The sequence below is a fragment of the Lonchura striata genome, chromosome 2 (assembly GCF_046129695.1).
Source record: "Lonchura striata isolate bLonStr1 chromosome 2, bLonStr1.mat, whole genome shotgun sequence".
Classification (NCBI taxonomy): Eukaryota; Metazoa; Chordata; class Aves; order Passeriformes; family Estrildidae; genus Lonchura; species Lonchura striata.
This window is the reverse complement of record NC_134604.1, coordinates 110,488,735-110,505,266: the sequence shown is the minus strand read 5'-3', so window position 1 is coordinate 110,505,266 and position 16,532 is coordinate 110,488,735. Positions and strand designations below refer to the sequence as shown.

At 42.9% G+C, this 16,532-nt stretch overlaps 1 protein-coding gene across 1 annotated transcript in view; it reads right to left on the bottom strand.

The window, feature by feature from the left end:
• LOC110474872 (amine oxidase [flavin-containing] A) overlaps positions 1-14,268 on the bottom strand; it is a 34,318-nt gene extending 20,050 nt beyond the window's left edge. The window contains exons 1-3 of the mRNA XM_021538642.3: positions 14,120-14,268; positions 4,319-4,413; positions 2,859-2,996 (exon numbers count right to left, since the gene is read on the bottom strand). Coding sequence (XP_021394317.2) covers positions 2,859-2,996; positions 4,319-4,413; positions 14,120-14,165 — 279 coding nt within the window. The 5' untranslated portion in view covers positions 14,166-14,268. The remainder of the gene's footprint in view (positions 1-2,858; positions 2,997-4,318; positions 4,414-14,119) is intronic.
• Between the last annotated feature and the right edge of the window lie 2,264 nt (positions 14,269-16,532).

Sequence of the window (16,532 nt, the reverse complement as noted above, 5' to 3'; positions counted from 1 at the left end):
ACAAACACTTAAGTTTTAAGTTACAGATTTACAAGGGCAGGATACAAAAAAAAAAAAAAAATTCCAGTCTGACATTAAAGGAATCCATGTTACCATGCTAACTGACAAAAAAGAAAGAACAAATAAAATAAAGATATAAACAATAGTTACATATTTGGATGTTCAAAGAAACTGTAACTACAAAGGAAACCTGCACCAATGAAGCAACTTGGTTATTAAAGCTTGCAGTATGTGGAATTTTTCCACACACATATGGGAAAAATTCCTGACAGAGAAAAGAAGCTCATTAAATCCCTCTGGGGATTTTCACTTTCTCTTGGCTGCTTCTGCTGCTCAGATAAACCACTTTCCCACCTTCTCCCAGCTCAATCCAAGCAGTATCCTGGAAATCTTCAGAAAAAGCCAAGCTGAACCGATTGTTAAGGTAAAGAGAAGACCAAAAATCTCTTAATCCAGCAATGTTGGAGATTACATAGAGATGTCACAAACACAGCTGAAGATGTGCTTAGTCATTGCTCAAAACATTTCCTCTCCCCTCTGACAAAGCCACACAACATTGCAGACTTTGGAGAAGGCTCTTGGGAGGAGACCTTCCTGTCTGGCCCTGGCTCCACACTCCTGGACAGCCACCAGACAAACACCAGACAGATGAGACACCAGGGGAGAAGATTTAATCAGACCTTTCAAACCTAAAAGGCAGCAGGTGGCCCATGGCTGATGGTGTATTAGCCCAAGAGGCTGAAAACATCCATCTTTCAGATTAATATTGAATTCCTGGTGGATATGATCCTTTAATATCAAATAATCTCTTTGCTAACACTTTCTGCCATCTAGGAAATACCCCAGCTACTTGTGTTCCTGGAGCATCTTTAATGAATGTGAGGGGTGCATCTGCAGCTGGGAGAGCACAAACCCCTACCTGCACCTCACCACCCAGCCTGGCAGCAGTGTGCAGCAGGCAGATGAAAGAGAGAAAGGTAAAAGAGCCCTGGGCATTGAGCAGCCCAGCCAACAGCCAGGACTGCACAGATGGAGTTTGATAAGCTTCTTCTAGAAGTGGGATATAAGAGAGGGTTCAACAATACATCCCTAAATCAAAGGCATGGTGACTTCACAATGTCTCAAGGAAAAAGAAAGGAGAAAAAGCTGTGGAAAACCATAGGAAAATAAAATTAAAGGGCTACAATTCACTGGAAGAGAATGTGGGAGAAAGGAGACCTACAGGAAGAAAAGCATAATTATTATTCATCCAGTGCTTAAATCTGGGAGACTTAAAGCCCCTTTGCTGTCACCTTGGTCCAACAATTACAGCTCCCTTGGGACCCTGAGTAGCTCAGCAGGGCCATGATGACAAATCCAGAATTGATCCATAACTTGTGAACCAGCTGAATGGCTCATAATGCTGCCTCTTGCTTAGAAATATGTTTTCATTTCAAAGAAAACATACAAAATGACATGGTCATTAGCAGGGATGTGCATAATGCAATGTGGGACAATAAAAAGCTGCAGCTTTGGTGTCAAAATGGATTAAGGGCTCAAAGTAATGTAACCCATTACAGCCTTTTATTTAACATAAAGAAGATAAGTGCTGAGATATTCATGCCTGATCTTAAATTAGAGTGGGACAAACATTCTGCTGGTACAAACCATCCCATCCATCTTTCTGGAGAATTATATCAATTTTGCATGAGGGGGTGACAAGTAAGTTTTTTAGTATTATGGAGTGGCTGTGCAATTATTTAAGATGTGCCTGTTCTATGAGCATGGCATCAATCTGCCCAATAAGGAGTGCTTGCAGAACCAGATGGTAAAACTTTGCAGTGTGAACACATTGCTCAAATTCTTAGGGAATAAAATAGGAAGGTAATAGAAATTAAACCAGTTAAGGATCCATCACATAGGCTGGCTTGTCTGTATCAAGTATGTCAGCTGTGACTCATATAGTCTTCAAGTTCTGCCAGAGTCTGTTAAGTGCCAAAACTAAAGAATATTTTTTTAAAAAATTGAAAGTGATGGGTGTTTGCAAATTAAAATAATACTTTGAGTTATGGTTCCTGACAGTCACATCTCACACCTATGAATCTTAGGCCTTTCTTTGTCCTTCTCCCTGCTGCTCTCACCCTGCACTGGTTTTGGCAGCAGGTCCTGGGTAGTACCTGTGCAAAAAAATCAGTGGGCTAAAGATCTGGCAAAAGGGCTGGAAATCTGCTCTGAGGACAGGTTTCATTCTTGTTCACTTTAACCACACCAGTATTTGTTCAAGAGTGGCCACCTGGACTCCTGCTGCCCCACATCTCAGAGGTTAAACTTTTTGGTGACTTTTGGGAAGGGCTTGTGTGTCACCATTATCTGGAGAGGGAAGCTCAGAATCTCAGATTAGATTATTGACTTCCAAACACCCATTTGTGAGATGAATCCTACTCTATGGAACTGGGAGAGTTCTCATGTGAATCCAGTCATGTGGGCAAAATATATTATCCTACTCCCACTCTAATTCTATAATACTGCTGTTCAGTACTATCCATCAAAACTATTATTTTTAAATTTAAATCTGGCTTTTATTTCTGAACAAGTATTTCCTGAATTTCAGGCAAAACTTCTTTGGAGGGTATGTTCAAAGCCAATGTGCCAAATGCATCACAGGTTTTTTAGCTGCTGTCAGCTGCATTTTCTGAACACTTTAAAAAAGAAAATAAGAACCATTCATTCCCAAGTTAAAACAGAATAACAAGACTTCAAGCAGGTGCTTTCTGGATTACTAAGGGTGAGTTTTAAAGGAAACCCTCGACATGACTGTCAGTAATTTCCAAGTTTCAGTGCTACCTTTGGGTACCTCAGCATGGAAATTCAATACTTACCCCTTTGTAATGGAACATGTGGCCCTCAACATACACTTTATAGTTCTCCACCCCCAGCTCTTTTGCCAGTCGCAGAATCCGGTTTTGGGTAGGTCCCACATAAGATCCACCTACATCTACATAATTCACTTTATCATTCTGTGAAAAAGAATACAGGAATCAGAATCTGTGCAGGAAGCTCCTCAATACAAACATCTAGAAGCAGAAAGAATTGTTCCATACTGAATGTGTATGGAATGTATGTGCATGACAGTCAGGAGGGATTTGTTAATGGGAAAGGTTGTTGAGCATTGAAATGGGCTGAACAGGGAGGTGGTGGAGTCACCACCCCTGGAGATGTACAAGAAACTCACATTACTTTTCTTGTCATTGCAAAACATTTCTGCAGCTGAAACCACCTTCAGCATCAGGGCTTGTTTCTCTCTCTAGATAATGCTGCAGGTGCTGAGCACTGCACTGCAGTTTTCCAGGAGATTAATCTCCTTTCCAGCACTGCACACCTTGGCTCCAGCTGCTGTCTGGGCAGGGACCCCCAGCCATGCCTGCCACGAAAGGTGCTCAATGCACCCCTCAGACCAGCACCCCACTCACTTGGGAAGTGGGAAGAAAGCAGAAGGTTTCAGGGATGCACACTATTACAGCAGGCTGATCTCCCAAGGCAGTAACTCTCAAACACTGTTTATAGTGAATATTTTAAGGCTGGAATTCTCAGTGTCACAGAAGGATGGTGTTTATGCTCCATGTTTCACACACAATGATTTCTGCTGCAACACCACTGTTTATCTATGGTTCCCCAGCAATGGCACCTGACATAATTTACACCTCCCTCAATTCCAGGGTGGGAAGCAGAGGTAATGTCTGTATTACATTACCCTGTGCCACAAGGGGCTCTTCATTTCTTTCATTTTTTTCTAATGGAAATCAAGATACAATCCATTTTTAGAAGCAGAAGTGTTATTTCAAATAATTTTAAGACATTTTAAAACATATGTCTGAGCCATAATGATGCTTGGTACTGCTCAGGCTGCTTCTTATAGTTACCATGTTCTAAGTTATCAAGCTGTTAACTTAAGCTCAGGCTCTAAGTTATCATGCCTGTTACAGTACGCAAAGGGAGATGGGAAAAAGAGGGGAAATGCTCTGACACTCATGGTCCCAGATGATGGTTTTCAATATATTATTGAAGTCTAGATAGACAATATTCATTTTTCCCTCATCTACTAAGCCAGTCACTGCACCTTAGAAGGCTGTCAGGTTGGCCAAGCAGGGATTCTTCTTGGTGAACACATGCTGACTGATGACTTTTGGATTAGTTGCTCTGTCACCTTCTGAGGGATTGAGCTGAAGCTGTAGTTCCCTGGATCAAAATAATTGTAGTTCCCTGGGTCAAAATAACAGGAGTGACATCTGTCACATTGCAGACCAGCACAAGTGGGAGTCTCAGCTCATGAAGCACTTACCCTGATAGTGAATGTCCTTCCTCCCACTCTGTCCCGGGCCTCAAGGACCACCACGCTGACCCCAGCCTCAGACAGCAATTTGGCAGCTGACAAACCTAGCAAAAAAAAAAAAAAAAAAAAAAAAAAAAAGAGAAAGTGCATTAAAGCCAGTGGCAACAATACGCCACATTCATGGTCAAAAACTGAACCAAAGCTTCCAGGTCAGAGACTTCAATAGATAGTTCTCAAAAATCCCTGAGAGAAGCTAGGAGATTTGCATGGTATCCCACCACAGAAATCATGTGGCTGCTGCTTAGTTTATTTTATAACCACACACAGAGTGAAGTTTCCTTCTTGGATTGCCATTTTGGCCTTTTAAACTTTAATTATTAAGGGACAGACACATGTCCCTCTTCATGTGGAAAGGCAGCACCTAGCCTGGGAGCCCTGCAGTGCTGCAGTGACATCAATAATTCTCCTCTCCCACATCTGCCCTTGCTCCTCTGCTGTCCCTAGGTCTCATTCACATGCAGAAGGAAAGTCTGCTCCACTGTCAGGATTCATTTTCAGCAATGCAGTTTGACCATGACAATCAAACAGGCTGCATGCAGATACTTTATAAGTGGAATTATGGTCTCAGCAAAAATCATCTAATTATGGGACTTTGTGATGGAGCCACTAGAGACAACTGAAAATTCAATAGGACAGGAGACCTCTTTGCTCCTGACAGATGTGAGCTGAAATTGTAAAAAGCAATCATGAGTTGGTGAAATCAGATTATGCCAGTGCCCTGCAGGCCAATTTGGCACTGAAGCATTGTTTCTTGGGAGTTGTTTCCCCTCCTTAAGTACACGAAAGGCAGCCCTATTGATCAGAACTTCCAAGATACCCTGCAGGCAGGAGTAACAATATTACCCTCATGTTTATTACACTACCTTGAAATGTGATTAAAATCAACTTTTTCTGAGCCTACAAAGAAGGCATGTCTGAAAAGACCAGGGGAGAGTTAAATGTACTCCTTTATTTAAGGGCAATGCAGAATTGACCATAAACTCCTATGCATAGAATCTTTTAATGGGAAAATGGAACACCATTCACTGGAAACAAGAACTAAGGAAATTCAAATGTCTTTCATAGGCAGAAATTATATATATACTTTTCATACTCATCTAAAAGGCACTTTAAACCCTTGCACCATATTCTTCAGATTGCAGCTGAAGAAAAAGTATACTAAATTCTTCCAACTATTTACTATTTTAATTTTTTTTAATTGCAAGCCATTTTTCAGTGGAGTGGATATCTTATAAATTGATCTAATTTATTTCAGTGATAATTTTTTCCTCCATGAAACTCTAAAGACATTTTTTTTCTAGCTAATTCTTTAATCCATTGAGTGATGGCTTCTCTTCCTCCCCTACATAAACAGAGAAGACACAAATCTATGATGTTGAAAACACAAACTGCAATATTTTCTTACAGATATATAATTTTTTATATGCAGAAAAATTAGATTTCAAGGTTTTGTTACAAAATAGTGAATATCCTACATGTATAAAATAAAAGACTGAATTCTTTATTCTGTATAAATACCACTGGACACTCAGACATGAGTGGGTAATTCTTTTGTAAGAAAGTTTACTGCAGATATACATGCCTTGAAAAAATTGAACATGAAGCCAAAAGAAGTCTGGCCTAGGTATGGAAAAAAAAAAATTAAATGCAAATCTTTGGTGCCTAAGACCATCATTTCATGCTGATACAACAGCTCTATTCCTGCCACAGTAGTTTAGGAAGAGTAATGGTAACATTGGACTGAGTTGGAAGTTAAACTCACTGCTGGATTATAGTTTAATTATGGGATGTATCCAAATAAAGAAGGGCTGCTAAGGGATGAACGTGTCTGAATGCAACTGAGGTTCTGTAACCTGTTTGCCTGCTAAACTGTGCTTGTTCTCCAGACTTACAGGTGGTTAAGTTTCATTACTGTTAACCCAGTGGTCATCTGAGAAACTGGTCCAAAAAAAAGAAAAAGAAAAAAGAAAAAGAAGGAAAAGGCTTTGAAGCTTCACAAACTGGGAAAGAGCAAGAAATACATTGAGACAGCAATGGCTTACTGGGAACTGGGAGAGGGCATGACTCACAAGTATAAACAATACAAAAGATGTTTATTCAAGATTACTACTACACATTTTTTTGCTCAAAGCATGGAAACTATTTTCTTTCAAAACAGAAGACTAGGAACAACAGCCACATACAGCATCTCTATGTCTGTCTCCATCTCTGTCTGTTAGACCCACCTCTTTAGCTCCATCCTGGTCAGACTGAGGTGCACCAGGTCCAGGTGCTTCCACAGGGGAAGCACCACACAACTGATGAAGCCTCTGTGCTTTTTATACACAATTAACTTCTAAATTGACTGCATATTTACCCTTCATCTTCTCCATAACTTGACTTTTCAAGACTTTTGTTGCTGTTCCCATATCCTGGACAGGACTGGACACCAGAGAGTGATTGATTGATTGATTGATTGATTGATGGGATAAGAATGAGAGAAGAAGGAACGAGACCACCTCCTTTCCTGCTCCTTGCCTCATCCCTGCCTGCTCAGCTCCCCTCAGGCTGCATGGAGCATTTCATCTCCACCCCAGAGGACATGATGAACTTCAGCAACTCCCAAGGGACAGGGACGAAGCTGTGCATGCCCCATCCCTGGAAGTGCTCCAGGCCAGGCTGGATGGGGCTTTGAGCAACCTGGTCTAGAGGGAGGTGCCCTGCCCACGGCAGGGGGTGGAATGGGATGGGCTTTAAGGTCCTTTCCAATCCAAAGCATCCCTTCCAGGCACACCATTCCAGGCCAAACTGGGCCCAGTGCTCAGACCAGGCAATGCAAACGCTCCAGTGCCTGCTGGAGTGACTGTGAGACACTCCTGCCACAGCTCAGCCTGAGGGCAGCCCTGAGATAAAGCTGGAAACCACCCCAAATCACTGGGCAAACTCCTTCCAGACATCCCCTAATTCCCGGAATTAGAAATACACTTGACCAGCAAGATGGAAGGAGCCTGCCAAAACCACGGCTCATTCCCAGAGTCTGGCTGTGGAAATTCACTTATTGTAAAATGAGAGCAAACAAGGCCAGACATCCTCCACAAGGGTTTCTATGGAAATCTCACAAGCAGCTCCCCTCCTCTGAAGATGTCATGCAGGAAAGCTCTGTTCCTATTGATTTTGCAGTGCTAATAAGGACTCAGAATTGCTGCTGCTACAGATCATACTGTGGCTGCTTTCATGGCAGAAAATTGTCATAATGCTACCACAAGCAAAACGAAAAAAAAAAAAAAGAAAAGAAACTAAGATGAATTGATGCCAACCTGCAGACTACAAGACACACCCCATGACTAAAACATAAGGATGCTGAACAATACTGCATTTTGTAATACAATAAAGCCCATCTCTACCTCTTGGGAAAGAAAAGTTCAACTTAATAGTCAGTGAACAACACTGGGACTCAAGAGATTTGAACTTGATTCAAGAGGAGTCCTGTAATGTGGAAAATGGTGCCTTGTTCTGTAGGGAAGTGTTTATAAGTGTAGATTTATGAGAATAATTCCAAGTTGCCTCAATACTGGGGTTGATACAGGGCATATGAGCAGAAATGAGTTCTACAGCACAAACAGTGAGAGTTTTTAAAAAGTTACTTTATTGGAAATGTCCTAATGATTGCATACTAACAGTATAGAGTTATAATTTTCAAAATCTAGGCTCTGTAAATATAGAACATTCCTTCATAAAATCCTTATTAATCCACCCTACTGTACACAACATGGGATAGCCACATTGTGAGAAAGATGATTAACTCATTACTGTAGTGTTCTAGCAAGATTTGATTGAGAAAAAGGGGAAAAATCTTCCTGTAAAATCCCTACATTTTTTCTGATCTTGAGTGAGGAAATAATGTTAAGAATTTTTTTTGCTCATTTTTCTAACACATATCAGTAAAATAATAGAACTAGCAATATATCATTATTAAAGTTCCAATGTAATGGCATTCTAATGCTGTGATTATTTTCACTGTTTCATTGATGGAAACCTCAACTTTTTCTAAACACAATTGAGTAATTAAGCCTGTCAATGACCACCTTAAAATCAGCTCTCATATTTCCAGCTAGAAATCCCTAAGGCAAGTAAAAATGAACGTGTCAATGAGAGATGCAAAACATTTCTTCCATGACCATAGGGTAAAATCTCCCTTCCTCACCTCTTTATTCTTCTGCAACCTTGATTACCCTTTAATTGGAATTTCTGTGTACATCATAGCATTTATTTGAATATTAAAATACAGTTAAAATGTGCCCAGTTACATCAGTTTGACCAGAGAAGCCACTAATGGGCAACAACACAAAAAAAGCTAAGAATGAAAAAACTGTTTCCTTTCATTGACTTGAAGATTTTAAATTGCCACTAAAAATATAAAAAGACCCCAAGCCAACAATGCTATTAATTCAGTAACAGCATCTTAAATTCACACAAACGAGCAAGAATGCACAGTGTGGATCACAAGTCTACATTTATTTCTACTTCAGTGTTGCCTAATACCATAACAACACTAATTTTCTGCTTGTCAGAAACCATGTTTTATCTTGCCATACTTTCTTTCATGTCCCTTCTTGTAGAATACTTGGAATTAGAGAGAGATCAAGTAAATGTATTTTGTCTTTTTCAAGCAAATCTCTTTAATCTCTTTTTCATCAGTATCTTTTCCCTTCTAGAAAAAAAAATCCACTTGATTCAGCCAAGATCTTAACCAAAAGAGAATAAATATTTTGTATTACAGAGTACATTGTCCAAAGGAGATCAAGCCACTTACTGGTCTCAATGGCATCACTGTCTAAATGTTTTCTACAGATGCAAGCCTTGTTCTGCAGGGCACAAAGACCGTTTCTCATGGACAATGTTAGCAGAAATGCAGTGGGCAGGAAGAGGGAATTCTATCCCAAGGATGAATCCACTCCACACACACCCACTGGGATTTTTCATGTCCACAACTTCTTGCAGTAAACTTTCCTTCCCCAAACTAATGCTTTCCCCCAAAACAAAGGCAGAAAGAAGTTAATGAGTGTAAGCACAGGGTTGGAAATGAGGCATCTTTCCTCCAATTAAAATGAGCAATTAAAATTATGACAGTTTGATCCCACCTATTAATGGAAACAATCAAGGTAAGCACACATATGCTATGCCTATTGACAATTTTTTTTAGTTAGTGTTGTGCAGAATAAATTCTTGTTACCTAAATGGTGACCTCAACTAAAAAATAATGTCAAAAATATTGCTGCTAATTTATGATCAATGTCATCACCACAAATACCAATAACATCTGTTGTGGTATTCCCAGAAAAGACATAATGCGTGTCCCATGCCTGGTTTTGTTATGTTAGGCCATTTTTAGAGATCTGTCCTAACTACTTAGCTATTTCTTTTGCTTGTTGAGGCAAATAAATTTCATAAAATTTCAGTAGAAAAACAGCAGAACACATTATGGAGGCGGCAAATGGAAATTGGTACTTCTGCTTATTTGCAATTATTGTAGAAAGCATCCATTACACTTTGTACAGGATTCTGGGAGTTTTGTTCCTCCTGTAAATTTTTGTCATAATGACAGCTTGCTAGGAGTACATTGGGAACTCAGAGCTCTGTGAAACATTGTTATTTATTTCTGCATCTCCAAAAATGGTCTTTAGGAATCCCTGCTACTAAATGACAACTCTAGCACTGATCGCCAGCTTTCTAGTTGGATCCAGAAAGAAAGAAAGAAACCAGCTAGATGGAATGCAGCACAGGACAAATGCAAAGTGATAAAGAGAGAATACATTTTATTAATCAAATATTATATTCCTATAGGTCAAATCCCAGGTAAATACAGAAATAACAGTAGGGGAAAAATTTACTGAAAACTACTCCAGATTTACACAGGTCAGGCTGATTCTATCTCACACCAACAACTGTGTGTTCAACAGTTTATCTGACACCACCACCCACCAGCAGCTTAGCATGCTGTCAAAACAAACAGGGCAGTGAACAACAGAAGTTGTGCTGCCAGGATGGCAAGCAAGGAAAAACTGCATTTCCTCATTATCCAGTCTTTCACTCAGAGCCCCAAGCCAAGGCGTAGGTAGCTCGAGGGGTAAGGCTGTCGATCACACACTGTGGAGCTGCAGATGCCAACACAGAATGCCTTTCCACAGAGAGAAAAACAAAGATGTCTTAATAATATATCATATGTTTTATTTCTATAGAAAGGCTAATCACTACTATTTTTACATCCCAGCTTTTCCTACGATTTGTGGCCCTTGGAATCCTCCATAAGTGCAGCAGAAAACAGTCTTTTTTCCTACACATGGCTGGGAAATCTCAGCTTTGATTTTGTAGAACCAGGCAATCTCCTCTTTTCTAGATAAAAACAAACATCTTTTTCTGTGGAAATAAAAACTACCCATGTCAGCAAATGATAGCCTTAAGTGTAAGATTCAATTATGTCTGGTTTTCCCTTGTGTTTTGTATTTGTAAAACAATGTGCTGAAATTTCTTCCAAACCATATTTCCACACAAGACTTTTTGGGCTTCTCTGCATCTGGACATACTTCTCCATATCTGCTGCCTCTCTGGTTTGCATTATGTAGACAAACATTTTTAATTTTCCACGTAATCTCCTGATAAACTTGGCTTCCACATGAGGTGAGGCTGGCACATGAATATACTCCCATGAAAAAAATATTTTTTTTTTTTTTTCCAAATGTGGAACTATTTAAGCTTGAATTTTCAGGGTGTGTTTTTCAGGGTGTGGTTTTTTTGTGATTCTTTTCTGCTGGAAAATCTTGGCCAAAATTGACTGTCTATTTCTAAATGTCTACAGAAAACATAGTCTTTGATTTTTAAAAATCATGCCCTTTTTTAATGCCTATTTTGGAAGTTGCAGCAGCAACTTGAATTTGACAGGGTAGAGTCAACACAGCACATTTTGTTATCCATGTGAAAATATGCCCCAATAAGGTCAGTTAGAAGGTTTTGAGAAATTAAGGTCATTACAGAAGTCATTCTCAGATCTGACAAGCTGAAATATCTGAGGTTTCTGTCAAAATTCTCTGAGCATTTAATGCTGTCCAGTTGTTAATGAGCAGTGCCTGAGGAGTGACTGAGCACCCAGGCCCTCCTTACGTTTTGTGCCATCAGCTTGCTGAGTTTCAACAAACACACAATCAAATAAAATAAATCATGTCAAAATCAATCCAAAACAACACTCTTCAGTTCAGTAGAAAACCCTATAAATAGAAAATGGGAGCAATTTTCAAGCCATAGAAATAAAAACTCCCTGTGGGTATGGGGAAAGTCTTTAACTTGAGGCACCAGTTTATTTAATATGCTTGGCTATAAAATGCTGTAATCAATGTTAACTGTATTACAGGGGGCATTATCTATTAAGAGTGACACAAACATGTGCCTGGGGCTTTTACTGGCCACAATCCACATTTTTAACATGCAAGCCCAAGTGGAAGGAGGAATCTATCCCAACCTCTGCAGCTCCCTCTCTGCAGGGTGCAAAGGCACTTGCTGATGCAGCATGGACAGTTTGAGTGCAATTCCATGGGGTACAGCAGGAAAATCCCAGAGGTAGAAGCCACCTAAACAGAGACTTCTTCCAAAAACACTCTTTGCAGAGGTTCCCTCCACCCCTGGACTGCAGCTGCCTACAGGCAGAGGGGATTCTGTGCCCCTGGAATAACCACATTGCGGTGTGCAGGCAGAGGCCAGGAGCAGGAATGAGCAGAACATGTTCAGAAATTCATTGTTCAGAAATTGCCTCTCAGGACCATGCTTTGCTTTGAGGAACAGACAACTCCAGAGATGCTTGTCAGGATTTGAGCTCCATTTCACAAATAGTGGACAGAGAGATTTAAAAGCCACAGCATCAGTGCTGGGAAGTTCACACTTAATAGAGCAAGCACCTTGCTTATACCTCATACATATTTCATGTATTTGTAGTAAAGAGCTAGTTTATTTCAGAGTTTCCTATCCTTTCCTGCAAGAACCAGGTAGTGAGTATTTAAAATACAATAGAAGGAGAGGAGACAGAAATCTCACTAGATGAGTCAACTGCAAATTCATTTTCAGAGATACAAACAGCAAATCAACAGTGGAATCAGAGAGATGTTGAGGGGAAATCCTGTCCATACTGGAGCATGACTTACTACAGATTACTTTTTTTTTTTTTTAAGACCAGAAAGCACTGTCTAAGTTCTTGCAGAACTGAGGTGTAGGCATATTGGTGCAGGAATGGTAGTGACAGAGAAGCTCTAAGAAAAGCAAAACAGACCAGAGGCTGATCAGAGTTTAATCCCCCAGCTATGAATGGCAATGTAGAGTAAAAATGGATTAATCATTAAATAAGGCATTTAATGTCTATTTTTCAATGGCTATTTTCTTAACATTATGCCTGTTCTAATTCACAGCAGGCAGACACCAATGTCTATGCCACTGGCAGTGGAGTTTCCATTGGCATGAGAAATGTTCCTATATACCAGGAGTGCTGTGACATGTTTATTTGTCTTCCTCATGCCACTGACAAATTTTCAGGGACCATGAGCACCATGAAATTTTCTGCTTGGCTCCATTTCAATCCCCACACCAGGCTTTGGTCCAAGGCATGGGGTGTTATAAAGTAACTTAGTGGTTTTGCACGAGTGAAGCAAGACATCACATAGAAATGCTCAAAGCATTTTCTGAAACACTGCAACAGGTTGGGGACCTGGAGGAACGAGGCACCCTGAAGGGAATGAGAGCTTGTCAGAGCTCTAAAAACCATATTAAGAGAATGTTGGCATCAGCTGCACACAGAATGGGTGATAATTCCCGAAGGACACTCTGTGCATTACAGGAACCCCAAGGATGAATACCAAATGTCTTATTCTAGCAGGAAAATTACCAGGCATCTGGTACAACTAAAAAGCAAGAAAATCTACATCCACACTCTTCCTTTCTGTTTAGCAATGCTACAGATTATTTGCATATTTACATATTCACCAATAATTCTTTAAACAAATACTTTTTTTTAAGTAGATGAAATAACATAATTATGTCAACCATTTTCTGTTTTACACATTAATTCACAGCAGATTACACCAAAGGAAAGCCTCTGACTCCTTCTCAACGCTAATAAAACCTAACTTTACCCACACCAATAATGGCTGTAATATCACTGATATTATACAGTCACAAAACTCACCTTTTCTGAATCATCAGTGAAGTAAGGACTGCCTGAAAACTTGAGACCTGGCCAAAGCTGCTAACACAAAAATGACCTGAGGGACAACCTAAACACTGATTTTCTCCAGCACAGCAACATTCTCATTGTAGGTAACAGAAAAATAATTAATTAACGGGGTTTTTAAGCATAAGGATGAGGGGCTGTGATGCAATTGCTGGTGTGAAAGTAGAACTGAAGAGTATTTTGGGAAGTGTTGCCTGTTGAAGTGCAAGGAGTCCATGGCACTTGGGGAATCGGGCTGCCTCTAGAGCAGCTCTTCTCACAGCAGCAGAACCTAACCTAGAGACACTCCCAGATGTTTACTCTTCAACACTTCCCCAAACAAAACATCTGCCACCGCTGCGAGGGCAACCTGCAAAAACCACGTCAAAGCACGGGACACGGATCGCTCATTCCCCTCTCCCTCCCGCGGGGCTCCGCGCTCCCATCGCCAGCCCCGCGCCACCGCCCGGCTCCGCTCCCGGCGGGATGCCCGCGGGGGCCGCGCCGTTCCCACCCTGACCCACCTGAGATGCCGGCCCCGATCACCACCACGTCGTATCTCTGTGCCATGGCGCTGTCCCCGCTGTCCCCGCTCCGGGCACGGCCGCGGCTCCGTCCCGGCCCCGCTCCGGCGGCTCCGTCCCGTCCGCTGTCCCCGCCCCCTGGGCGTGGCCCCGCCGCCCTCCGCCAATGGGCGCGGCCCGGGGCGGGGCAGCGCGAGGCCACGCCCCTCGGTGTGCGGCCCGACGGGGCGGGGGAGGCTCGGCAGCGCCGGGAGCGCCGGGAGCACCGGGAATCCCGGGACATCGGGGATAATGGGGACATGGGGGACATGGGGACATGGGGGACAATGGGGACACTGGGGACAGCAGGGACATCAGGGACACTGGGGACAATGGGGACAGTGGGGACATCAGGGACAGCAGGGACAATGGGGACACTGGGGACAGCAGGGACATCGGGGACAGCAGGGACATTGGGGACAATGGGGACAGTGGGGACACCGGGGACAATGGGGACATCAGGGACAGTGGGGACACTGGGGACAGCAGGGACATCAGGGACAGCAGGGACATTGGGGACAATGGGGACAGTGAGGACACCAGGGACAGCAGGGACAATGGGGACACTGGGGACAGCAGGGACATCGGGGACAGCAGGGACATTGGGGACAATGGGGACAGTGGGGACACCGGGGACAGCAGGGACAATGGGGACACTGGGGACAGCAGGGACATCGGGGACAGCAGGGACATTGGGGACAATGGGGACAGTGGGGACACCGGGGACAGCAGGGACAATGGGGACACTGGGGACAGCAGGGACATCAGGGACAGCAGGGACATTGGGGACAATGGGGACAGTGGGGACACCGGGGACAGCAGGGACAATGGGGACACTGGGGACAGCAGGGACATCGGGGACAATGGGGACACTGGGAATCCTGGGAATCCTGGGACAGCAGGGATATCGGGGACAATGAGGACACCGGGGACAATGGGGACATCGGGAACAATGGGTACACCGGGGACAATGGGGACACCGAGAACACTGGGGACACTGGGATAGCAGGGACACTGAGGATACCGGGAACACCAGAGACACCAGGGACAGCAGGGACACCGGGAACACTGGGGACAGCAGAGACACCAGGGACACCAACAACACCGGGGACACCAGGAACAGCAGGGACACCGACAACACCAGGGACACCAGAGACACCGGGAACACTGGGAACACCAGGGACAGCAGGGACACCGGGAACCCTGGGGACACCAGAGACACCGGGAACACTGGGAACGCCAGGGACAGCAGGGACACCGGGAACCCTGGGGACATCGGGAACCCTGGGGACACCAGGGACACCAGCTCCGGGCCGCAGGGATGGAGGCGGGAGGTATGAACCTGCCAGCGCTCGCTGAACCCTGCGGGAGCCAGAGGTTATGGCAGCCTGTGAGCCTCAGCTCCAACTAGAACTAATTTGTACTTGATCCATGAGCCAGGCAACAAGGGGTTAACCTTTCCACGGACGTATCTTCCCAAAGACAATGACTGAAATAATGATTGGTTGTCAAAATTCTGTTTGTACTTAGCTGCCATCACTGCTCTGGAATACGTGATGGTTGTGATATTCCTTGCCGTGCGTTTTACAGCTCGCACAGGTTTTATTGCCAAGTGTAAATGTCATCTCTGTGGAGTGGAAAAAGCCTGTCCATTCCCTTCCAAATAAGCACAGGACACCTTTACATCCACACAATTATAGGAAATTGTAACGCTGTTTCATGTTAAATATTGGTATAAGTTCTGACAGTTGCCCAGTTCAGCAATCATATTCCAAGTCTGGGTATAACCAATGAATCAATTGAGACTGTAATACTTTTTGGCTGGTATTCTTTGAAATTAGTTGGTTTTCTCTTCTATAGGGAAAAATATAGGACTTTTGGTTTTGGTTAATTGTCCAAGTGAGTGAGATGTAGACCTGTTGGTGTGAACCAGAGGAGGGATACAAAAATATTTGGAGCACCTCTCCCATGGGGAACAGCTGTGATGGTTCAGCCTGGAGAAGAAAAGCCTCTGGAGAGACCTTATTGAGGGCTTTCAGTACTTAAAAGGGGACTATGAGAAAGATGGGGACAGACATTATAGCAGGGCCTGTTACAATAGGACAAGGAATAACAGGTTTAGAGTAAAAGAGAGCTGATTTAGGTTTGCTATAAAGAAGAATTTTTCACAGTGAGGATGGTGAAACCCTGCAACAGGTTGCTCAGAGATGTAATGGATGACAAACCCCTGGAAACACTCAAGGTCAGGCTGCTCCCAGCAACGTGGTCCAGTTGAAAATGTCCCTGCTTGTTGCAGGGCGAGTGGACTGGCTGAGCTTTAATGGTCCTTTCCAACCCAAACCATTCTGTGCTCCTATGACAGCAGTGACTGAAT